Below are 25,032 nucleotides of genomic sequence, written 5' to 3'. Positions count from 1 at the left end.
TAAAATTGACAGCTGATAATGAAAATTAAAAAGTAAAGAAGCACCCTTCAATCATGTTCAAACATGTTTACATTGCGTAAGTTGCTTTCCACCAGAGGGCACTTTAGCTTCCCTTTCGTTTATTTGGAAAACAAAACAAAACAGCAGAATACACACTGACACACTGGAATATCGGATTTTTAGATCACCAGTATTGGTATCAGTGTGAAATATCAGTGGGGATCTAGTTAAAAGTCTTTGAAAATCAGAGTCCTCATGTCCCTTTGGAGGAAGGCCAAACCCCCTGTGGCAGGTACCAAAATCAGTTTCTATTTCGGTTTTCTACATACAGAATATGAACCACTGCACCAATAACAGATGTTCTTTGGCTACCTCCTAAAATCTGACACTAATATCATCTACAAAGAACAGTTCTGCTTCTGCACAACATTACACAGAGAAGTGTTTCTATTATTCTAGCCTGCAGTCTTAATTCTGCGGACAGAATAACAGAACTACCTTGCAGGACACTTGCACTCCAGTTCTAAAGCATCATAAATCGGGTCATTTTGTGGCTGTTTACACGCTCTACAGGTATGTTGTATGTGTTTACACGCTTTGTTTCAGCAATGAATTCCACAGGAGAGGATCTTTTTACAGCTAAATTATAACGGTCTCGTCTTTATGATGGACAAACCGGTGACAATGTTTCCAAATCCATCTTTTTACCGACATTAATTCCTTCATATGCATACACCTATGATAAGATGGTGCTGGCTGATACACTGGCAGTAGGCCAACCAATCATTTGGGCTCTAAGTGCCATGAAAATGTATGTAAGAACTTTCTGACCTCGCCCTTATAGCTTGACCTCAAATCAAGGTAGCAGACATTACCTTGTGCAGAGCTTGGAGAAAGTCGTTGAAGTCCCAACCAGCAATTTCAAACGGCTTGCAGGTTTTCGCCTCCGTTTCTAAGCGGAGGTCGTAAACACGGATTTTCTTCTCTCCCTGCTGCAAGGAAGCTGCTGCAGACCGACGCTGGGAGGCAGAAGTCAGCATCGTCGCCGCTTCGCCTTTTCACGTTACTCTGAAATGAACGGTCGTCCTCGTCCAGACTGGAGTGAGAGACTCACATCCGCGTTGTCTGGTCTGGTATTAAAAGTATGTGTAGTTTCCGCGGGACTCGTTCCTCTCACTCCTCTGCTCTGCCCTTCGTGTAGCGATTTCATCCGTAAAGCGCTGGTGTTTCTACGGATCGTCATATGGGACAGAAAACTTGCGTCATCTACTTCCGCGATGATCTACGTTGGTTAACGACTGAGTTTTGCCGCGCAAGTTTCGGTTTTATTTTCAAAGAAATAGGCTCGTTTGCGCTTACGTGTCCGGTTGCTCTCAAGCACGAGCTTAAATCCCGTCTGGTTTCAAACAACACCCCCTTTAATTATGTCCGTGGTGCTCCACGGAAGCCTCGGCTGGGTTTTGGATTCATGCTCGCTTATCGATCGGGGATATTCGCCGTGCATACGATGGAGAGAGAATCAGAAGTCAGCTCTGAAGTGTAGTTTCAAAAGGCAGTGCTTCCAGGTTTTTAAGAGCTACTATAACGAGAATAACAGAGCAGATGTGGATGCAGGGAACACGGAGGTCCTGAAAAAAACATGCAAACCCTCAAAGGTAAATGCTGCTGCATTTTCTCAAGTGATGCATGAAAGTGCAAGTTTTTTTTCATATTCCCACATGAATCAAATCAAAATTTCTAGAATATGTATGCGTTTGGGGGAATAAATCGTTCATATATATTCCTAGAAGGCAGTTTTGCACATTTTTATGACGTAAAAAGATAGAATTGCCTTTATAACGACGAGGAGTATACACCTTTTAATGAAACATGAAATATCTGTTGATATAGTGCATAAGGCATGAGGGAAAGCATAAATATTTAAATTTTAATGTTATTTATTTATTTATTGTTGTTGTGGTTGTTGTTTTACTAAAAGGTTAGTGACACTTTACACTTTACTTTACTTTACACTTTACTGTTATATATATTACTAAATAAGTAATAAATAATATTTACTTGTTATAATTGTCAGGGACTTCTGGTTTTTGCGGTAGTAAGTGTTATGATATTTTGATACCACGGTAAGCATTTACAGGATATTGTTTTATACAGGAAAACTGTTACTCAATAAGGCCAATCTACTAGTTGTTTTTCTCTTTCTCTGTGACCCAAGAATTAATGTGTAAGACTCACAAGCTGGTACCTGAAGGTCGAAAACACCACAGAGATGAGACCACTTCCTTACTCCCATCCTCCCTTTTTCTTTATCTCCTGGAAAAGGCTCGTTAAAGGCTAGGTGGTTTGTTTCAGAATTCACTAATGAAAGAACTCTGTATTTTATGTCTAGGAGTGTATTTTGCTGGGATGATCATAAATTATAGCTGAACTGATAAACTACACAAGGGATACTTTGCTCAGAAGGCAGGAAGACGTTTCCTTATTTAGTCTGTACCGGTTTGAACTGGGAAAGCTGACACACGAACCTTTTTTTCTCTATATAAACTGCTGTGTATCAAATAAACCTTTGAGTTGATTCTGGGAAAGCAATCTGAACAGTTTCTGTATCACTTTGTTCTCCTAACTGCTCCCGATATCGTAACTAACCCAGCTGAACGGCATACCTGAGTGTTACTTTAAATAATTAGGAATCTTAGAAGGAAAGGACAAACTCTGCTTATCGCTCACGCCACGGAGGAAACCCGGGACGGCAATTTCCTTCAGTAAGAGTCCCACTTTGTGCCAAAACCAACAACAACCAAGACTGATGGATGTGAAAGTTTAGTTACCCATGCGCCTGGAGTAACCCCGACTGCATTATGTCATCTTCTGACTACTATATCTGCACTTCCACCACAGCACATAGAAAAGGGAATGAATGGGCCCCATTGTACGATTTAGAAGTTTTGAAGAAGTCAATTAACGCACACACACATATAGACAGGACACATATTCTTGTTTTTGCCATTTTCAGGGCCCACTACTTGTTTTGCTTTTCTAACGGCTTTTAAGACCACCTTTTCAGACACATTCAGATATGTCTTGTTTTTGCCATCTATTGGGACACGCCTGGTTTAATACTTATGGAGTCCAATTGCACTCTGTCACATAGCCTCAAGACAGACCACATGGAGATAAAATATAACAATGTATTCTAATGTGGTTTGATAGGCTAATGAAACACAGTAATGTGATATTAGCATATTAGCAGGGGAGACATAATCCCCTATGTCCCCCTTAAACCTGTGGTGATCAGCTGGCTCTTATTTTCACTCCAATTTCCAAAAGTTGATTCTGTTCATCTGAACGTAGCGTTTTCAGTGGGAGAAATGTTTCATCACTCATCCAGGTGACTTCTTCAGTCTCAGCTGACTGATCAGTGGTTGTTGATCAATGGTCATCAGAATTTTCATAATTAAGATTAAGGAACTCACCTTCCAGGCCATTGTTCCTTCGGTGGGCTGGTTTCAGTCATTATGCAAATGTACTGTTTATACGATTGGGGAAACCTGCAGTCAGCTGAGACTGAAGAAGTCACTTGGATGAGTGACGAAACGTTTCTCCCACTGAAAATGCTACATCCAGATGAACAGAATCAACTTTTGGAGATTTACTTACCTGGATGATTGAGAATGCATCAAGACATTTTCACTACAATCTTCATCAGATCCTAAAGGAGGTGCGCCCACAGGAGGGCCTGATGCAAGCTACAGAATCTCCAAAACTAGAACAACCACATGCAAACTTTCTGTGTCTGGTGCTTTCCAGGTTTTCTGTCTCTTGAAGACCTGGCTCACATCTTCAGGTGGGCATAGTAGAGTCGTGATGGGGGTATTTTAGGGTGCGGGGTATGAATGTATCCCTCAAATCTGCAGTACAAAGCTTGTCATCCAGGTCTTTGTCTCAGTTGCAGGTATGGTCTCCTGTAGTTCGTGATGTCTTGTCTATCTTCTGCTCCCCAAGATACTTAAACTCCTTCACTTGGGGCAGCAATTCCTCCCTAACCCAGAAATTGAATTCCCCCTTTTTTCATTTAATGCTCACTTGATGCTACCTCAGTTGTGTCTGTTTGTATAGCTACTTGCCTATTGAGAGCCTGCAGAGAGGACTTTTCAGCCTACACGAACATCATTGCGTGTTGAAGAAGGAGGAAACAAATCTAAAGAAAGTAGAAAGGTGTTCCTGAGGTCACCAAACTGATGGAAATTCTGTCCATAAAAGTTATGAATAGAATTACTGACTCATATCTGAATTGCCACTGGCAATGCAAACAAAGCTCTTACTATGGTTATACAGGTTGTACAAATAGTCTGTAACAGCATGACAGTCACCTCTACCAGGGGCTCCAAGAAGCCCGATGCAATGTAATTCAACACATAAGCACAAGCCATACCTGCAATACCAAAAGGCACTTGACAATAAGCACTTTTAAGACCAAAAAGATACTCAGCTGTCAAACAGTTCGCCTACAGCACCTGTAGCATGTTGACATTCACCTGGCAGGATCATCTGCTGCAGGGATTACTATTTTTTTTGCAGGATAGCTCTGCAGATAACATCTCACTGGTTCTCTTCCACAGTTTCCTCTTTAACAGGGTAGATTTCCCACTCAGCCCACATTCAGTGGCATCTGGCATCTTTGTGAGAGACATATAAGGTTTCTTGATCATTTCTTATTTCATTCTATCTTATATTATATATCCTCCATTCAACAGCCAGCTCCTATTGAAAGCTTTTTCACTCTTCACTTTAAGAAGGAGGTTGAGTGTGGCATGTGTCACATGACATAAGTACTAGTTTTATGTCATGTACTAGTACTGACATCAGTTTTGTCAGTGGTCATTATGTCAGGCTCTGAGGACATTCCTGTTCACACCCAACAAACCTACCTGGTTGTGCCAAAAGGTTGGTTTCTATTGTCGTGATCGTGTTTTCTGTTATGTGGGACATAAAATACTGATGTGTTGTAAAAGTTAATAAGGAACTCTCTTAACCATAGTGAACTTAAAGCTCAGGAGTTGCTAATACATTAATGCATTTTCACGTTGTTCTTATCAAGCAGTCCAGTAACATGCAACAGTGAGCAAGCAAGTAAACCAAGGATCCTGACACTGAAGCAGAAAAATACATTTAAAAAGTAGCATTTTATACCTGCTACTTTTATGGTGACTTACAATAATGAAGAATCCAGACTGATTGGATATATTTTAACTCACATAAAATCTGCAAACAGACTTGCACAAAGTTATTCTGCTTATTTCAGCACCACTGATATTTGTTTAAATATTAAAATGACAGACATGTAAAACTTAACTCTGTCAGCTCAGTTTAATGCCAGATCAGTAGAATTTACTTTAGAGTTTGACACAGTGGATTACAGTGGTGCTACTGCTTGCTTGGTTGGAGCTGTAAAGAACAATACCATGATCATTTTGCTCTTTGTTGTACTTACTCTTTATCACTTCATCAATTTGACTTACAGAAAAGGAAACGAAAACACCATGAACTCAACCAAGGGGAAATTGATTCACTGGTCTTTCACGAGAAGGTAGGCTGATACTTATTCTGAGCCTGAACTACAAATAAGATATAATCTGTCATCTGTCAATAGAGTTGTTCTTGCAGGGACTGTATTGCCCCACTGAAGTTAAAGCATCACAAAGAGAAAAAATGATTGGGGATAATCAGAGTCACAAGAAGTCTATGGAAAAAGTGGTCAAAGTGTAAACTTACGTGTCAAACTGACTGATACAGTTATCCACAGAATCGTCCTGTTTGAGCCAATGTAATAGATCACACTTTTATTCATATAAGTCGATTATTAGCAGTATGATTGTTGTTAATTTATTCATTAATGCTTCTTTTAAATATCTGATTTATATATGGCTTAGTGTTATTTGTTTTTTATCTACACAATAATACACCATCCATAACAAACATAACAATGAAACAGACCTTTTTATTGTAATGTGTTATGATTTATAACTCAAAACATGACATCACAATGTCACTTTGTGATAAAGTAAACGTTATTTATACTTGTATTAGAGTTTTCATTTTAAAATAAGTCATTTTAGTTAAAAGTCATATTGTTAGAGAATTTCAATACGCCAGTGCACAGATATGGGCTGAAGAGCACTACATGGACAAAGTGTTGAAGCTCTTTGTCCACATATTTCGTGCTGATGTTAATGCCAGAGGAGGTTTGGAACGATTAGTTATGTCTATAACTTCTGTTCCCTGAAGGAGAGGAACGAGGTACAACACATAAGTATGGGATATCACGCCCTCGCGTGTCCTGGCTGAAGAAACCTTTATTCACGCCTTTACGGCAGATGACGTGTGATGACACGCGCAAGGCCCCGCCCGCACATATAGCCGCTGCCATCACCGTCATCCCTCAGTTCGATAGCCGCTCTTCACCGAGCCAACTGCTCAGTGGGGCCACCCTGTGTTGTACCTCGTTCCTCTCCTTCAGGGAACAGAAGTTATAGACATAACTAATCGTTCCCTTTCAGTCGATTCACTCGGTACAACACATAAGTATGGGACCTATATACACGCCCCGCAGAGCAGCCACCGAACCGGAACGGGACCACCACATCCTTAGTGAGTGGTAGACCCAGCAGAAAGGACAGCATGAGCCACCGAAGGGGCTGTAACGTCCAACCGATAAAACCGCACAAAAGTGTGCGGCGACGCCCAATTAGCCGCTGCACAAATATCAGCCACAGGCACCCCTCTAAAAAGAGCCCATAAGGTCGCCATCCCCCTGGTGGAATGAGCTCCCACCCCGTGGGGCAACGCAAAACCTCCGGTGCTGTATGCCAGCGAGATAGCTTCTACAATCCAGTGGGACAGCCTCTGTCTGGACAGAGCTCTACCCCTATTCGGATTAGCGAAGCAGACAAACAACTGGTCACACAAACGCACATCCCGAGTGCGCTCAATGTAGGTGCGTAGCGCACGCACCGGACAAAGAGAATGCACCCTCCTCTGCTCCTCAGATTCAAAAGGAGGGGAGCAAAAGCTCAGCAACTCAAACTCCATTGAACTATAAGATGCAGGCATGACCTTGGGAAGATAGGCGGCATTCGGACGCAATACGACCTTGCGGCCATCAGGAGAAAACTGTGTGCAGGCAGGATGCACAGACAGCGCATGAAGGTCCCCCACTCGCTTCGCCGAGGCCAAAGCGAGAAGTAATGCGGTCTTATACGAAAGAAGTTTCATATCTACCGACTCAACGGGTTCAAACGGAGGGCCACAAAGGGCCTCCAGCACCAAAGACAAGTCCCAAGCCGGGACACTGGACTTAAGCACGGGCCTCAGCCGGCGAACCCCTTTCAGAAAACGCACGGCGAGGGGATGCGCACCTGGTGTCACCCCGTCAAAACCGATATGACAAGCAGATATAGCCGCTAAATAAACCTTGATCGTCGAAAACGAAAGGCCTTTATCCAACAGCTCCTGCAGGAATGTTAAAACATCCACAATAGAGCACTGAAATGGGAGAGTGTGGCGGTCCTGGCACCATCGCTCGAAGGCTCGCCATTTGTAAGCGTACAAGCCCCTAGTAGACGAGGCCCTGGCGCTCTGAATCGTCGCTACCACACTAGGTGGCAGACCCTTAGCAACCAAGTTTAACCTCTCAGCAGGTAAGCATGAAGGTGCCACAGATCCGGGCGCGGATGAAACACTTCCCCCCCCGCCTGAGAGAGGAGATCCCTGCGGAGAGGAAGCTGCCAAGGACTTGCTGCAAGCAGGCTGATTATTTCTGCATACCACGACTTCGCGGGCCACCAAGGGGCCACCAGGATCAGAGAGAGGGAATGCCGACGCACCCTCTCCAGAATTGGAGATATCATTTCCACTGGGGGAAATGCATACAGGAGCACGTCTGGCCATTGGTGCGCTAGCGCGTCCAAGCCCAAGGGTGCATCGTGGTCGATTATGGAGAAGTACAGGGGGCAGTGAGCATTCACCCTGGAAGCAAAAAGATCTATTTGCGCCTCGCCAAATAGATCCCAAATCTGAGCCACTATTGAAGGGTGTAACCTCCATTCTCTCACCAGAGGACCCCCCCTGGAGAGAAGGTCCGGCCCCAGGTTCAGGTGGCCCGGGACATGGGTGGCTCTTAGAGTCAGAAAATGAACACTGCACCATAACAGCAGAGAGCGAGACAGCTGCAACAGGGGAAGAGAGCGTGTTCCTCCCTGCCTGTTTATATAAGACACCACTGTTGAATTGTCCGTCCTGACTAAGACATGCTGGCCCTGCAGGACTGGACGGAAACGCTTTAGAGCTAAGAACACTGCTAACAGCTCTAAGTGGTTGATGTGCAGCTGGCGCTGAGCCGCGGACCAGATCCCTCTCACTGACGCACCCTCGCACAGCGCTCCCCACCCACTTAGGGAAGCATCTGTGGACACCACCTTGCGAAACAACACCCTCCCAATCCGAGAGCCCTGGTGCAGTAGCCCGGGCTCCCTCCAAGGACGGAGAGCTAGCATGCAAGACGCAGTCACCGGCAGCCTCCTCCGGAGGTGACGCGAAGCACACAAACGGTGAGAGAGAGTCCAGCGTTGAAACGCTCTCATTTTCAACAGCCCAAGCGGCACTACGGCGATCATAGATGCCATCATGCCTAACAAGCGCAATATCGTCTGGAAACGCAGTCTGCGTCCCAGCTGAAATTGAGCGAGGCAGCGATGAAACGCGGCCACTCTGTGCTCTGACAACCGTGCGCGGCTGGAAAGAGAGCATATTTCCAGACCGAGAAAAGCGATCTGTTGACCTGGGATTAGCGAGCTCTTCTGAAAGTTCACAGAGAACCCCAGTGTCTGAATGTGTGACAGAACCCGCGACAGCTGCGTCTCCGCCTGTTCTCTGGAGCAAGCCACGAGAGCCCAGTCGTCCAGGTAGGCCAAGATGCGGATGCCCCTCTTCCTGAGGGGCGCTAGCGCTGCCTCGGCACATTTCGTAAAGGTGCGGGGAGCGAGCGACAGCCCGAACGGCAGCACTAGGTATTCGTAGGCTACGCCCTCGAATGCAAACCTCAGAAACTGCCTGTGTTTCGGGTGTATAGCGACATGAAAATAAGCATCTGTTAGATCGATTGTCGCAAACCAATCTCCCGGGCCGACTGCACTCAGGAGCTGTCTGAGTGTTAGCATCCTGAACCTGTACGTTCGCAGGTACGTGTTCAAGACTCGCAGGTCGAGGATGGGACGAAGCCCTCCCCCTTTCTTCGGAATGACAAAATAACGGCTGTACCAACCTTTGTCCGTCTCCGAAGCGGGGACCACCCGTATTGCTCTCTTCTGTAATAGCGCCTGTATTTCCTCTCTGAGTACCAAGGCTGCCTCGGGGTTGACAATCGTGTTCACGACTCTTTGGAAACGAGGCGGCTTGACCCGGAACTGCAACCGGTAACCCATGGCAACGGTTTGCAGCACCCACGGAGAGGGGGCGCAAGCGCGCCACTGAGGGAAGTGAGCAGCCAGCCGGCTGGCCTGCAGCACTGACGGCGGGGCGCCGTCGCCCCCCAGTGTGTCTGCAGGGGACTGCATCCCCTGCCTGACCTGGCTCATTTCGCCTGCAGGTTGAGCATTTGAGATTGTTTGAGAGTAAACAACACTCTTTATTGATTGCAACATGGGAACATGTACATTTATACATTTTGTTGGGTGCACCTTTTCCGGGGCATAACAATGAAAAACAGCGGGAACACTCGATGTGGTCGCTTGAACATTCAACACATCTGAACCGTGTGCAGGGGTTATGTGCTTGGGAGACCGCGATAGGGAAGTGCAGCGCCTTCTGGGGCTGACAACCTGAACAGAACTTAAGCGGCACCTCTTGTGCGGCAACAGAGGGGTAAGAGCAGCGTCTCCCTGCTGCCGGATCCCTTCCCCACTCGCAATCACAGCTAGGAGGGCTGAGGCTTCTTCCTCCTGGGCGTCGGGTCCCGTCGGGGGCCCGGGGGAGGGCCTTTGCCCCAGGCCGACTGGCGTGGAGCTCGGGCCGGAGTACGTGCTCTCGCCGGCGGCCCTCCCACTCCAGCAGTGGGCGCCGGTCTCTTGCCAGCTGTCAGAGGAGCGGCGGGCCTGTGAGAGCTAGCAGTGGGCTTGGGCTGGGGCTGGCGTCTGGGGATGATGTCGCGCAGAGCTTCCGTCTGCTTCTTCCTCAGATCGAATCTAGCCTGAATGGCTTCAAGTGAATGTCCGAATAACCCAGCCGCAGACACTGGTGCGTCCAGATACACAGCTCTGTCTCTATCAGGGACGTCGGAGAGGGTCAGCCACAGGTGCCTCTGCGCCACCACTGTCGAAGCCATCCCTCTGCCCAGGGAGAGCGCTGCACAGCGAGACGCACGGAGGATGTAATCCGTGGTGACTCTAACCTCGTTAAGAAGAGGTGACAGCGGGCTGTCCTCCGGAACCAGCGATCCAAGCTCCGCCAGGCACATTGCTTGGTACGTCTGGAGCATGGTGACGGAGCTCATGGCTCGAGCGGTGCCGGCCTGAGCCCGATAAATCTTCTCCAGCTGCGAGGCCGAGAATCTGCAGTGCTTGGACGGCAGAGTTGCGGGGCCACCGACACCATGGTTATGGGACGGGGCCAGATAAGCAGCCAGAGACGGCTCCATAGGGGGTGGGTTAGCTAAACCAGCTCCCTCGGCGCCGTCCAATTCCATGTACTGTCCATAGCCGGGCACAGTGACGCGGGTAGACAGAGGTTTGTCCCATGACGCTGTTAGCTCGCAGAGAAAGTCTGGGAACATGGGGAGGCAGTTTTTGGCCGTTGCGGGCTCCGGTGGAAGGAAAAAACCCGCAAACCGCGACGGCTTCCGAGCTGGTGGAGGAGAGGGCCAGTCCACCTGCAGCTTCTCAGCGGCACGGCGAAACAGGGAGAAAAGAGAGGTGTCATCGTGGCCGACCGGCGCAGCAGCGGCGGCATATTGGGTCGACAATGAGCTCTCCTGCTCATCCTCCGACAAACCATGGATGTCCAGGCCGATGTCCAGCACGTCATCGTCTTCCTGGGGAGCGCTGGCGGGCTTCAACCCAGGCTGAAGCCCGTCAGCGCTCCTGCATGGTTCCGGTCCGTCATCGGCTAACCCGTCAACGTATTCCATGTGGTCAGCCCAGCTAATCGCGGGGACATCGACCTGAAAATTTTCGTCGTCGGACTCGGACGAAGCCGGGGCTCCAGACTCGGAAAGAAGAGGGTCATGCCGTGCGACAGCCGAGCGTCCCAGCACTCTTTCCACAAACGTCACCCGTCTTTCCAGGGTCGAGCGTCGGAGCTGGCGACAAAACGCACAAGCTTCGGGCTCCGTCAACGCTCTCCTAGCGTGGACGATCCCCAGGCAGACAGGGCAGGCATCGTGCTGGTCGCTGTCGTGCAAAGAGAAACCACATCCCTGAGGACAGGGGCGAACAGAAGATTTCTGCTTTGCTCGCTTCGGTTTGGAGTCCATTCCCAAAACGCAAAGCGAAACGCTGCACAAGAAAAACTTGAAAATAGCGCTCCGCGGGCAGCCTACGCACCAGCTGGGCGGTGGAGGCTAACACCAACAGGGGCAGTTAAGCTAGGTTCAAGTTGGCAGACAACGGAGCTAACTAGCAGTAGCTAGCTAGCCCAACTCAGCAGAGGTGTTCTCAGCGAGGTGAAGAGCGTAAGAACTGAGGGATGACGGTGATGGCAGCGGCTATATGTGCGGGCGGGGCCTTGCGCGTGTCATCACACGTCATCTGCCGTAAAGGCGTGAATAAAGGTTTCTTCAGCCAGGACACGCGAGGGCGTGATATCCCATACTTATGTGTTGTACCGAGTGAATCGACTGAAAGGGAACTAGCAGTTATTCAGTCCGCAGAGTGTTGGCAACTTTTATGCACTATGATCCTCAGCACTACGCAACCTCACTATGTAACTTTATGTGGTCTTCCACTCTGTGGCTGAGTTGCTGTGATTGCTAAAAGCTTCCACTTTGCTTCCACTTATAATCGATTGTGGAATATCTAGGAGGAAAGACATTTCACAAGCTGACCTATTGCAACAGTTACATCCAATTACATCAGCACGCCCAAATTCAGGGAGCTCTTTAGGACGACCCCTCCTTTTACAAATGTTTTTAAAGGCAGACTAAAGGTGCTTCATTTGATCCATCTATGGTGATGGGACTGAGAACAACTAAATTGAAAGATTAAGAAGTATGCACTTTTGTAAGATGTCCATTTTTGAGGCATTATAAAATAATTAAAAGACAACATCTCTACAACTGCTGCATTGACTTTTATCTCCAACACTTTCAATCAGTGGAGCTTTGTTTCAAGTTATTGTGCATTCATCCAAGTTTAAAATATTAGAGGTAAGAAGCTGGTTTAGTATTCAGACTAAATAATCTCTGTTATGTGCCATGACGCAGATAAAGTCTGTTATTCTGGAGGGAACCAAGTACTTGGTGGATTCTGCACAACCGCTCGGCTATCTGAATGGACAGACAAACGTGGACAAAGAGCCTCTTCCTTCACAGGAGTGCAACCTCGCTGCTCTTTGTGAAATGGCTAAAGATCTCCCTCTGGTGGAGGATGAGGAGCAGGAACGGAGCGCTCAGTTACTTGTTGGCGAGGATGGCTGTACGTCTCACGTCGACTTGTTCTCTCAGGTGACAGAGAACAAGGCGGACTGGGCTACCGTGGTTACGGTGATGGGAGAGGAGTATGTAATACCCCCCCACACGGCTTTCCTGCTGTCTGATTTCACGAGGATACAACCATTAGTCCACTGTGAGTAAAACACTGGGAGCAGTGCATGTGAACTAGAAAGAAATGTTAACTGAAACAAAGGTTATTAAAAAGTTTTTTTTAAAGCCTTACAATTCTGTGTGCTTGTGATACCATTATTTGAAAGGCAAAAGTTTATCTTTGTGTGAGGCAAAAACACGGGGACTCTTCCCTGAACTTAAGTGTTGTAAATAACTGTGGTATGGCTCAGTGTAATTTCTCATCGTCTCAAGAGAGATCTTGTTTGTTGTTTCACAGCCTGACATTCTTTGCTTGTTTCTCACACAGACGGAACAAGGTTCGACCTAATCGTTATGGATCCACCATGGGAAAACAAGTCTGTGAAAAGAAGTCGCAGGTAATTCAGTATTCAAGTACTTTTGGAGGACTGAAGCAAAAGAGGATAAAACTTTATAGATTTCTGGGTATGAAATTTACATGTTACAAGAGCATATAAAGCAGGGTGAATAAGAAGAACAAATAAGAGAGCTTCTAAGAAAAGAAACTGATAAAGTCCAGTGGTTTATAGTTATGTTTGCACATGTCCCCGTACTGTAAAATATTATGGTGTTACCATGGATATTAATCAAAGAGATATTTTCATCCCAGTCTGTTTTATGTAAAGGATTTTGAGGCCTCAAGAGCTCAAAGCATTCAGTGTCCTCTAAGAAAAAAGCTGCCTAAAGCCATAACGTAAGGAAATATCAGCATTATAAGAATTAATAATCACGGCAACATGAGATGCCTAATGCATAACAAATGTCCTGACAATCCAGCTAATCCTTTTTATACATTTCTATCAAAATTACTCACAGTGATTATAAAGAAGAAGTCATTCAATCACTAGAGTCAGAAAAATGTATCATCTGTGAACCAAAACTGTTTGTGCATACAGCAAATGTGAAGCTTTCTCACTAAATTTGCAAAAAACATGACCTGAAAAGTTCACATAACTCATTAAACTTGTAAAGGTTAATCACTCTGAATCTTCAGATTTCAGCCTGATGGTGGCACCAGACAAAAACTGGTTGAAGAAGCGAAAATGGCTAGAAAGTAAAGAAAAGTAATGGGCATTGTATTTAGAATAGAATAGAATAAACCTTTATTATCCCACAGTTGAGAAATTTACACTGACTATATCAATTTTCTCACTGAAGATACGGCTCGTTGCCCTCATCCCAGCTAAAGCGGCTCCCTATTCCCCTGCTGGCATCTCCAAACTGTTTAGTGGTGACCTGGGTGACAAACCGGCCAAGCCACCTGCGTTTTGTCCGTGATGAGCTGTATCCACATTGGGGCGTAGAAGTTGTGGCTGAATGGTTCTGGGTCAAGGTACAGATAATACAGAACTTTCAACCGATTAATTGTTTAAGAACTGGAAGCATTACCTGCTAATGTCAATCCAAGTGTTTTTAAGACGATGCTATTTCTCCTCAGGTCACCACATTTGGGCAATTTGTGTTTCCGCTAGACTCACCACACAAGAAACCATATGAAGTCTTTGTCCTGGGCCGATATCGTTGCTCTGCTGATATCTCAGAGAGGTGTGAAATGTTTGAGTTTCATCTTTAAATTCCATATTGTACCGTGCAAAAATGTGTGAAAACATAAAGCAAAATAGAGTGTATGAGGCAAAAACTGAGTTTGTACAATTCTTTTTTTTTTTTTTTTTTTTTTTTTTTGCCTGTCCCGTTTGGCTCTTTTGCCATCAGAATTGTTGTCTAAAGGCAAAGAAAGATGCCCAACGGATTTACTTTACCAAACTGACCATCCCAGCCTTGCCGTAATGGTCCATTTGATTCACCTTTTATTGTTTATTTTATTTTCACTTACTGAATACGGGACAGACTTGACTAGGGGAAAGAAGGGGAGAAAGAAAGAGGGAAAGAGAAACAGCTGAGAAGAGGGACGGGGGAGAAGGGCAAAAAACAAAAACCAACAGAACGGGCAGAGAAAAAAAAAGCATATATCAATCACCTGGATCACCTGCTGAGAAAGAAAAAAGAAAACAAGCAGAAGAGAACAAGAGTAATAGAATAAACAACATCACAATGATATATGGGAATATGACAGTAAATACTAAATGTTAAACATTATTGTGCAGCACATAAGATCAACAGAACACAGTGTGCTTTGAGGTAGGAGCCAAAAAGGGTGTAGTTTGTGGGTGGGGATCACCCGTGTGTACACCTGTGAGCATGGACGCGCTTGTTTTTTGTTTTTTAAAAGGTTCCTTCATGTAATAATCTGCTAGAGGGTGTGGGGGGGGGGGGGCCACAGCCCCGTCCTCCAGGGCATGAAGCAGGTATGGAGGAGATCAAAACTCCAGACATCCAGAGGCCCCCAGAACACAAGAGACCAAGGAAGACCAACAGAGGGGCAGCCGCGCCACTGTCCCAGAAAGAGCTGAGGAGAGTCCCAGATGAGGGCTCACTCAGCAGCCGCGGAGCAGAAGCCAGGGGGAGTTGCAGTGACGCGCCCGTGAGCTCCGCCGGCAGCCAGCCGTGCCTGAGTGACCGAGGAGCCCCAGGCCGAGAGGCCGGGGGCACCCCACCTCCGAAGTGGCCCGAGCGAGCCCCAGGCTCCAGGCCCTGATAAGCGGCCGCCAAGGAGTGAGCCGGAGTTTGTACAATTCTAACGAGCTTGAAAAGATAAGCTCTTAGATGAGCTTTCTTGTCAGTTCTAGTCCTCAGGAATAGCTCCTCAGGCAACTTCTTCTTCATTTCATCAGACCATAATATGGAGAAATGAGGACTGACTCAAGACTTTAGCAGGAGTGGATATATAAATCATAGTTTCTCAGTCATCCAGGTCATGGTAGTGTTGAGTGTTTGAAGGAGAGCAGAATTACTTTTTTAGACCCTTGAACACATTTTCCTTCTCATCCAAGAGTTTTTTTCAGCTCCAAACTGATGGAGAGTCCAAGGTATTTGACCCTTAGTGGAGTTTGTCCCCTTGGACGTGGTTCTGAGGGTCGCAGACACACTAAAGGTGTCGCATGAACCAAAGTGTGAAAAAAGGCGTGGTCATTACCGCCATCGAGACTAAGGTGTGAAACCTCTGTAAGACATTGTTCCTCTCCACCATCATGCTGCACTGTAGGTGGCTGATAGCAGGAGGATTTATCCCTGAAGTTATATGGTAAGCTATCACAGGTGTTAAAGCAATGTCTAAGTATATCACTTCTTCAGGTTTGCATGTATCAAATGTAACATCTTGATATTATTCAAGGCAACAGCAGCTCTGGAATTTAAAAGGTGTGAAACCTCTGTAAGACATTGTCCCACACCACGATCAGGTGAACTATCTAGGTCACCTGAGGCAAGGTGTGAGTGGGGGTTGAAATGCCTGGGAGGAGATGATAGCTGGTGTTGTAAGCCACCACCTCTGTTCAGTGACGGTTGTTCGCATAGATGGCCTCCTTTATTTCTTCAGCTTTCCAAATCATATTTATGCTGACAGACTTGTGTACCCTCTTTCAGCCCCTCAGAGACATCAGAGGTGCCTGTGGAGGATCAGCGTTTGATTGTCAGTGTCCCATCAGCTCTGCACTCTCAGAAGCCTTCGCTGTCAGGTGAATATTCAAGTACAGTGTAGTGTCTTTGCCACCAGAGGGCAATAGTGTCACATCAATGATCGTTACCTTGATACACAACTTGAGTGATAAGCTCTGAATTCTGCTATCACAAGTGTGTGTGTGTGTGTGTGTACGTCGCTTCGTCAGTATATTCTTCAGTATATTCTTCAGTTCATGTATGAAATAGAACATCCTGTTGTTAATAGCAGTAATTGCAGCTCTTGAATTTAAAACACCCACAATGTGGTTTTTTTTGTAAAGGAAGAGAATTAACTACAGATTCATCACTTTACTTTTACAGCCACACAATTTTATGAATGAATTTGTTATCCACTGCGAAAAAACTTTGGTCTTTTCAAAATGTCTGCAGATTGGAGGAGAAAATACTGCTTCAGCTCATAACTACACTTAAATTCATTAAATCATCAACCTCTGACAGGACTGGCTCGTCAGAGCGGGCACTTCTACTGCTCACATTTCAGTTTTGTCCTGTTTGCACTGATTGGGTTAAACCTTGATTCCAGCATCCACTCTGCTTCTTAGAATCAATGTAAGACCTTGACAATGAATATGCAGAGACTATGAAAAAGAGAGGCTTGACGTCATCTCACTCCCTCTCAGGGGAACGCGATTTATTATTGTGCAGTATGGAGAGCAAAACACGGCCAGTGTTTGCTGGCGCCCTCTCAGCAGCACAGAAACGCCTCTGTCTCATGGCACTAGTTCAGTATTGTGAAAATAAAGATTTAAATCATAATGATTGCTTTTGCGAATCTGTGATGCCATAGAGATTAAGCAGATTAGGATACAATTTGTGTTCTGTCTACATGTGTGATTCTGTGTTTGTGGCAAAGCCTCTCAGCAGGTTTAATCAGAATTGGTTTGTTTGTTATTTGCTGCTGTGGAGGATTTTTATAACTTGGAATATATGAACTTGGAAAAACACCAATCATAGATCTAGTTATACTTTAAAAAATGTTGACCGCATATAGAAAATGTGTTGCATTTTTTTCTACTGCATTGCATACAAAGTAGTACTACTAAATGACCAGAATGAGCAGCATCTACGCTGTGTTACAACTCTAGCTGCTATGCACGCTCTGTTATTCTACACGAGGTGTGAAAGCGCCGTTGGATGTGGGTGTGTCTCAGATGTGATGGTGCAATGTGTAGTGAAATCTTGGGAAAGGTTTTGCCAACTCTTGCGGAGATGCCAACCAAAGCAGATAATTTCTTTTCATTTAGCCATTTGAGATGATAAGTTAACACCTAGAGGCTTAAGGGATGAGTTTTTCCTTTTCTTCACACCTACAATAGATTATGCAACTGCTAGAAATCTCAACACCTTTGGTATTAACCAACCTGAGCTTCCTCTTTTTTTTCAGTTCAAAATGTCACCCCGGTAATTCTGCTGTACTTTTTCTTTCATGTAGCATGTCAGCATGTGAGCAGCCTTGATAGCGTGTTGAGAAAGTCTGACCCACTTCTGTTCCCCGACTCAGATGGGGCTCATATCACTGACATACTTGGTTGCTATGGAGAGATAAGGGACACCATTACTCCGCTATGGGTACAAAACGTCTTTGCCAGATGGTCACACTGCAGAAAAAAAATGGTTCGAGCTTCTCTGAAAGACAAGACATGTGTTTTTTATTAATTAGGCCCCCCTGCAATTTCAAAACTTATGAGAATCCCTTCCCAATTTGGGATTTTAATTGGCACCTTAGTAGCTGTGCCTAATATTCAAGAAAAGGCACACTACCAGTTGTGTTATCAAATTGCTTTAAATTGGGGTGTGGCTCACTGAGAGCAATCTGTGTGACATTTTGCATAGTTTTTTAGCTCTGCGAGGCTGTGAACCTGAAGTACATCACGTAAACATGCTGCTGTCTCTGTTTTTCAGTACAGAATATTTACATGGATGAGCTTACATGTTAATAAAATGTGCTTTTTTTCATTTGGTTATGGCAGATGGCAACTTCATACAGCTGGTAAAGCAAACATGTTTGCAAACGCACCTTAAATATCAGGAGATTACAACCAGGAGATACAGGGGAGCGCTGGTCTTTAATTTGGAGTCAAATATTTGCTCTTCTTTTGCTTTTTTACTTAAGGGGAAATAAACGACTCTTCACCTGCTTGTCACCAACTGTCACAACCAGGGAGTGACAGATACGAAAGCTACTGCGTTTAACGTATTACTCTTTATGGATCATACTAAATTTTGGGCTCTAATATTACTAGTGGAATCACCTTACTGCGCATGTGCCATTTTCAGCTAACTACGTGTTAATGCAAATATCAAATCAACAGGTCATATAGTAACAACTCAATGTATTTTATGCATGTAGACATGGTGAAGACGACCTGCTGAAGTTCAAACTGAGCAGCAGAATAGAGAAGAAAAATCATTTAAAGTGACTTTGATCGTGGGATTGATGTTGGTCTGAGTATTTCAGAAACTGCTGATTTACTGGGATTTTTCCACACAACCATCTCTAGGTTTTAAAGAGAATGGTACGAAAAACAGAACATATCCAATGAGTGGCAGCTCTCTGGGTGAAAATGCCTTGTTGATACCAGAGGTCAGAGGAGTGTCACTGCTGTCATCTAAGAACAGGAAACTGAGGCTACAGTTCACACGGGCTCATCAAAATCAGAAAATAGAAGATTGGAAAAACGTTGCTTGGTTTGATGAGTTATGACTTTTGCTGCAACATTCACACGGTAGGGTCAGAATTTGGCTTAAACAATACGATGGCATGGATCCATCCTGCCTTGTATGAACATTACAGGTCATGGTGGTGCTGTAAATGTATGGGGAATATTTTCCTGGCACATTTTAGGCCCCTTAATAGCAACTGTGCATTGGTATTAAGGGGCCTACTGCTGCCTACTGCTGTGTTTTTGCTGACCGTGTCCGTCCCTTTATGACTAGAGATTACCCATCCCCTGATTGCTGCTTCCAGCAGGATATTGTGCCATATCACAAAGCTCAAATCATCTCAAATTGAACACGACACTGAGTTCACTGTAAGTAAAAGGCCTCCACATTCTCAGATATCAATCCAACAGAGCAACTTTGGGATGAGGTGGAACAGGAGATTCACATCAGGTCAACAAATTGTGCAGCTGCTGTGTGATGTTGTCATGTCAATATGGACCAAAATCAAAAGCTTCTTGTTGAATCTGTGCCACAAAGAATTCAGCCAGCGCTGAAGTAAAAAGGGCTCCATTGTAGTAGCAAGGTGTCTGGTCAGTGTATGCTTGGCTACATCGTCTGCAACACAGATGACACATAAATGAAACTTGTTAAAAACATGCTTGAAATGAAGGGTTTGGATTCAATTCTTATCTTCTTTAGAAACAATGTAACAATAGGGAACAGCTTCTTGTTGGTAACGGACATAAAAATAGTCTAACTTATAGCACTTTGTGTCAAGACACTAGTTATTTAATTGGGTGTAGTAAAAACAAATGGAAAAAATATCTGTTAGTAACTTTTTTTTTATGTTATTATGTATTTTCTTGCAATTATGTATCAATATATGAATAAAAAGCAACATGGTTCCAAAGCCAAACCCAGTGGGATGCCACAAATTAATATCTGAAATTAATATCTTAATAGTAGTCAATTCCATGATTATGTTGATGATATTTTATTCATAAATAAGTAGAATATAAACACAGTGTGGCTGAACAGCATATTGAGGAATCATAATGGAGACCAAGGACATTAGTTGTTACAATGTAAGGGAGCTAATGAAGAAGAATCAGTTTGGTTTTGCTTGGTTAATCCTGATGAGGATTTGGGAAGTCTGCAAGGAAGAATATCTAACAGCGAAAGTGTCAGGAGAGAAGTGAAATAACACCTTCCTTTGCCTCGGGTTATTCTTGGCAGAAGTTTGATACACTGTCCCATTTTAAAGGTAGGATAATTAGACCTTTTATTCTGTATTCAACTTTGAAAGCTGAGTCACCGATAGGAGCTGAATTACTTGCAGAGCTGCATGTTTGGCCTTTCCTCACCGTGACTGTCTCTCTCTCTGACGTGCATAGGAAGAAAAAAATGCGGGACAGCACATTCGGCAGGATCGGTTTGGGGATCTGGCTTTTGAGCTCATTAACTCCGTGAGTGTTGGCTGAGGCAAGTGTCAGGGTGGTTTGAGAATGCACAAGAGCAGACAGAGTAACAAAGGGGCAGAGGAAGTGATACGTATCTGTCAGGTGTGCCTCTCCTGGAATATCATTCCTTATAGAGCCAAGGTCACTGGCAGTCTCCACACAGAAAAATCAGTGCTATGGCGTGAAGGAGCTGGGAAACTGCCAGCTCTGTCCTCTGCCTATTACAGGGAAACAGGCAAAGTTTTGATTTTTCAATCACACAGAAAAGCACTAGTTTACATTAATGTAACAGTGACATATACGTGTAAATTAAGTGCAAAACATTAGAAAAAATGAACTTCTTTTGAAATATCCTATTAAATGCACTCAATTTAGAAGTTGTTACCCAGCTGAACATCTCTTATAGGCCCTATAGATGTCTCTAGTAGGTTCTGTCTAATACCAGCCAGTGGGCTCACTGAGAAGAACGCCTCATTGTTCAGTGGTTAAACTATTTACCCTTTAAAACAGCACCGAGAGTCTTCATAAGAAAGAGTGGTGGTGGTATAAGTCAGCTGTTTGAGATGCATTGTTTGGACTTACTTTTACTCACTGTTTCATTTAGTTGAGGTAAAAAACAGTTTGGGGTATAAAAGAAATGTCAATATTAAAATGATTATGTACATATTTTCATAACTTTATTTATATATTACAAAGCACACCAGAGTGAAAATGGATGGAAATATTCACGTGGCTAGAAAAAATTGTCCTCCATCCATCCATCCATCCATCACTGTTTATCTTGAGTTGCGTCATGGAAACAGCAGCATTCTAAGTGGAGACACCCAAACCTCCCTCTTACTGGCCACCTCCTCCAGCTTATCCACCGAGTGGCCACCGAGGCTTTCTCAAACCAGTCCAGAGACATAATTCTTCAGCGGGTCCTGGGTCTACCCCGGAGCCTTCTACCAGTAGAATATGCTGAAAACACCTCACCTAGGAAGTGTCTAATCAGATGCCCTTATCATCTCATTTGGCTCCTTTTGATGTGAAGGAGTAGCAGCTCTTCTGTGAGCTCCTCCCAAATGACTGAACTCCTCACCCTATCTCTTAAGCGAGAGGCCAGCCACTCTTCAGAGAAAGCTAATTTCTGCCACTTGTACCGATTGTTTCATTCTTTTGGTCCCTACTCAGAGTTCGTAACCATAGTTGACGGTGTGAAGGTTGAGGTGCAAAACCATCAACTTCTATGATCTACGATGCTGGGCAGTAATTAGCACTGTTGCCTCACAGCAAGGAGGTTTGAGTCTAACATCTGGGTGGGGCCTTTCTGCATGGCGTTGGCATGTTTCCCCTGTGTTTCCATGATTTCTGTCTGGGTACTTACTCCAGTTTCCTCCACAGTCCAAAGAAATGCAGTTAGCAGGGTCATGGTGATAGGTGAAGTGAATTAATGTGAATTGACTGACTTTTTCTTGCTATTTTTTAAAGGTGGTGGCCACAGACTTGGTTTCCATCTTTAAAGCAACCATTTTAAAATCAATGAGTTTAGTCAGTATGAGATTTACATGTTCTTCTCACACAACCACTAAAGTCGTTTTACATAATCCAACATTTCCTGATTATAATAGACATTAACAGCTAACATAATCAATAGCACTGATAACAATGGGTTATACTGGCTAATTCATATATCATTGAACTCATGTAGAATGTAGAAGTTTTAAAATTTGAGCTCTTTTGTCAATGGCTCACATCTGCACACTGATGGATCCATAGGAAGTCATGTGGGTTCTGTAGCTTGTGTTAGGACATTTGACTGGAGGAGCTAGGTTCAAATCCACTTCACCACAGCCACCATGTAGAGAGGCAAAGACACAAGGTTTACAGCTTGTCACATCCTTTTATAGTAAATTGAAGGTAATATATTTTAAATATAGGGAACTCAAGAGCCACTGAAGCTTTAATTTTAAGTACTAAGTGTCTTGCTACAGGCATGTGTGTGCTGACATACTGGCTTGTTGTAAGAGAGGTATATAAGAAAACCTGTAAAGATAATTACGCAAAAGCTGGGATGAAATTCAGTGGCAACAGGTTTCAGCGATGAATCCGCATTTGAAATATTTGGATTAAGTCATTGTAAGGAGGAGATCAGGAGAGAGCTGCGTTTCAAACAGTGGTGTTGCTGATCTTGTCAAAATTGATGGAACTATGAACAAAGACAAGTAATGTTGGATTTTGAATGGAACAAAAGGCAGCCAAGATCCAAAGAAGAGATTTGAATGTCCTTCAAAGAAACCTGGAGAATTATTCTTGAAGACTAGCTACAAATTACAAGAAAGTTTATCTGACAGAGGTCATGCTGTGTTCAAGACTTTTAAACTGGTTCAAATTGTACACTGTTTTACTTTATATACTTTTTTCCCGTTTTCCTAGAAAAATCTAAAGAAATGAGGGATGGCTCAACACTTACGCACAGTATTTCATGTTGAGGGATAAAGCGGTATCGCCACATCTCCACTTTCCCCTCACTTCTCCTCAGTCCCATACAATGGATGCTTTCAAACATGCATTTCCTACTACGATCTCAGACTGGCTTTACGCATTCGTAGGTCAGAGTTCACCTTTGAGAAAGCTCTGTTCGGGAGGCTGTAGCCTCTCAGCAAATACAACACTACCCTATTGTTTGGAAGTGGTAGAAGTTGCCATGTGAGTGTGTTTTGACGTATTTCAGCTGACATTAAAGTTGTGTGTTGTCTTTTGTAATTTTGGCCACATGTAATTGTGATGCTGTACATACTATAGCAGAGATATGTAGGCTGGTAGGCGAGATTGTTTAGTTTAGGTTTCACATCATAGGTGTGAAACTTCAGGTTTGTTAGATCTCCAGGTGAAATATGAAAGGAGTATTTTCCAGTTTGCACAGTGAGGACTGTAAATAACAGGGCAGACACCGAAAGCCTTATAATATGCAATAATAACTCTCCCTCATTGCTTTCCCTTCACAGAGGTACTGAAGCCATACATTGGAGCTGACGCCAAGTGCTTGGAGCTGTTTGCAAGAAGTCTTCAACCAGGATGGACCAGCTGGGGCAATGAAGTGCTCAAATTCCAGCACGTTAGCTATTTCAATTTGACACCTGTAGATGAAAAAGCAGAAGCTGAGGATGACTGCACAGCCAAAGAAAAACAAGCACAAGGGTTCGATTCACCTGGGAAAACCTGACCTCCTGACCGGTGTCCCTCCACTGTGAGCCTGTGACTGACCTCTGACACCTGTTAGATCAGTAATTTAGTTTGTATTTAACGGTGATTCAGCGCCAAAATGTTTCTCTACCAGTTTCTTTTGATCTGTGCTCGTCATGCATGTGGGACCTTTGATTTCTTTTTTTTGGTCTGTGTGCATTTTTAAGGTAGCGAAACACAAGTCTGATGAGGCAGCTGGAGAGATGAAAGTGCTTTTCAGTGCAGCTGTTTTGAACCCAGCTTCCCACGCTGCAATCAGATAAACAACACTTTTGTTTTTTTTATTTGCCTTTTTAGTAATGTTTGGCACATTGTGCGTCTTAAGGATGATCAAAGTATTTCTATTTTTACTTATTTTATGCTGTTTTGAGCTGAATTTCAAAGAAGAAACACTTTCATAGTGAATGCATGCTGGGTTGCTTATCCTTTAAAGTTTTTCACACGAACAAGCCACTGATGTCTCCTTCACTCTGCCTTTTGCCCTGTCAACGGCAACCGGTTCTATCATTGGATCATTTGTCGCTGAATCCTTCCTCATTTTTCAATGAAAGATGAACTCGTCCCATGTCACACTTCTAACCAGCTAACCTGCCTTTTCCTGTTGACTCTCTAATGAGTTTGTTGGTGTCTGCATTTGGATGAACGCCGCTGTCTTTGAGACAGATCAGGATGAGTTATGGCCACTGCAGCAGCGTGCACATCACAGCTAATGAAGCCAGACCGTGTCTTCTGCAGGATTACGTATACATCACCTTGTCAAGTTCTCTACCTTTGAGTCTATAACACACACGGGCACATTAGTGTATTCCTTACACTGTATGTCACAGTGGCATCATCCATTTATTTGTGAAGTCCTGTTTTGTGGATCTTAGCATTTTAATAGATTGAAGTGAGTAATAGAAGTGAGCATGTTCGGATATTTGCATATTTGAATAAGAGGGTGAAGTGCTGATTTTGAAGATGGGATGAATCGATGGTGCAGGTACATGTTGAGTATTGCCAAGTATGGTAGCCATTAACTATAGTGACCAAAGCCAGTTTTTATATTACGTTGTTAAAGTGCCTATTTACCTTGTAAAGTTGGGCATTTAAGGTTTTGTACAACGTGGGATTATATGGGAACTGACTTACTTTTGGTGCATGAACAGATAGAAAACATAGAATTAGCTTTCAGATCTGAAAAGTGATGTCAGCATCGAAATGCTTTGACCCTGCATTGTTTTCACATCCACCCTGGGGGAACGCCAGGCCTCGAGGGCCAGTGTCCTACAGGTT

General features: G+C 44.3%; 2 protein-coding genes across 4 annotated transcripts in view; one reads left to right on the top strand and one right to left on the bottom strand.

Annotated features, from left to right (window-relative positions):
- Nucleotides 1-1,239, bottom strand: part of smchd1 (structural maintenance of chromosomes flexible hinge domain containing 1) — a 41,209-nt gene extending 39,970 nt beyond the window's left edge. For all 3 annotated transcript variants that reach the window (XM_026179823.2, XM_026179826.2, XM_026179824.2), the window contains exon 1: nt 876-1,239. In XM_026179823.2, the coding sequence (XP_026035608.2) occupies nt 876-1,040 (165 nt within the window). In that variant the 5' untranslated portion in view covers nt 1,041-1,239. The remainder of the gene's footprint in view (nt 1-875) is intronic.
- A 31-nt stretch (nt 1,240-1,270) lies between these two features.
- Nucleotides 1,271-24,147, top strand: mettl4 (methyltransferase 4, N6-adenosine). Its single transcript, XM_026179832.2, has 8 exons — nt 1,271-1,655; nt 5,522-5,587; nt 12,473-12,833; nt 13,119-13,188; nt 13,988-14,162; nt 14,268-14,374; nt 16,313-16,404; nt 23,520-24,147. The coding sequence occupies exons 1-8, from the start codon at nt 1,425-1,427 to the stop codon at nt 23,735-23,737; spliced, it is 1,320 nt and encodes a 439-aa protein (XP_026035617.2). The 5' UTR covers nt 1,271-1,424; the 3' UTR covers nt 23,738-24,147.
- The last annotated feature ends 885 nt before the right edge of the window (nt 24,148-25,032 follow it).

The sequence above is a fragment of the Astatotilapia calliptera genome, chromosome 9, assembly GCF_964374335.1.
Source record: "Astatotilapia calliptera chromosome 9, fAstCal68.1, whole genome shotgun sequence".
Classification (NCBI taxonomy): domain Eukaryota; kingdom Metazoa; phylum Chordata; class Actinopteri; order Cichliformes; family Cichlidae; genus Astatotilapia; species Astatotilapia calliptera.
The sequence above is the reverse complement of the archived record's forward strand: the minus strand, read 5'-3'. Positions and strand labels throughout refer to the sequence as shown.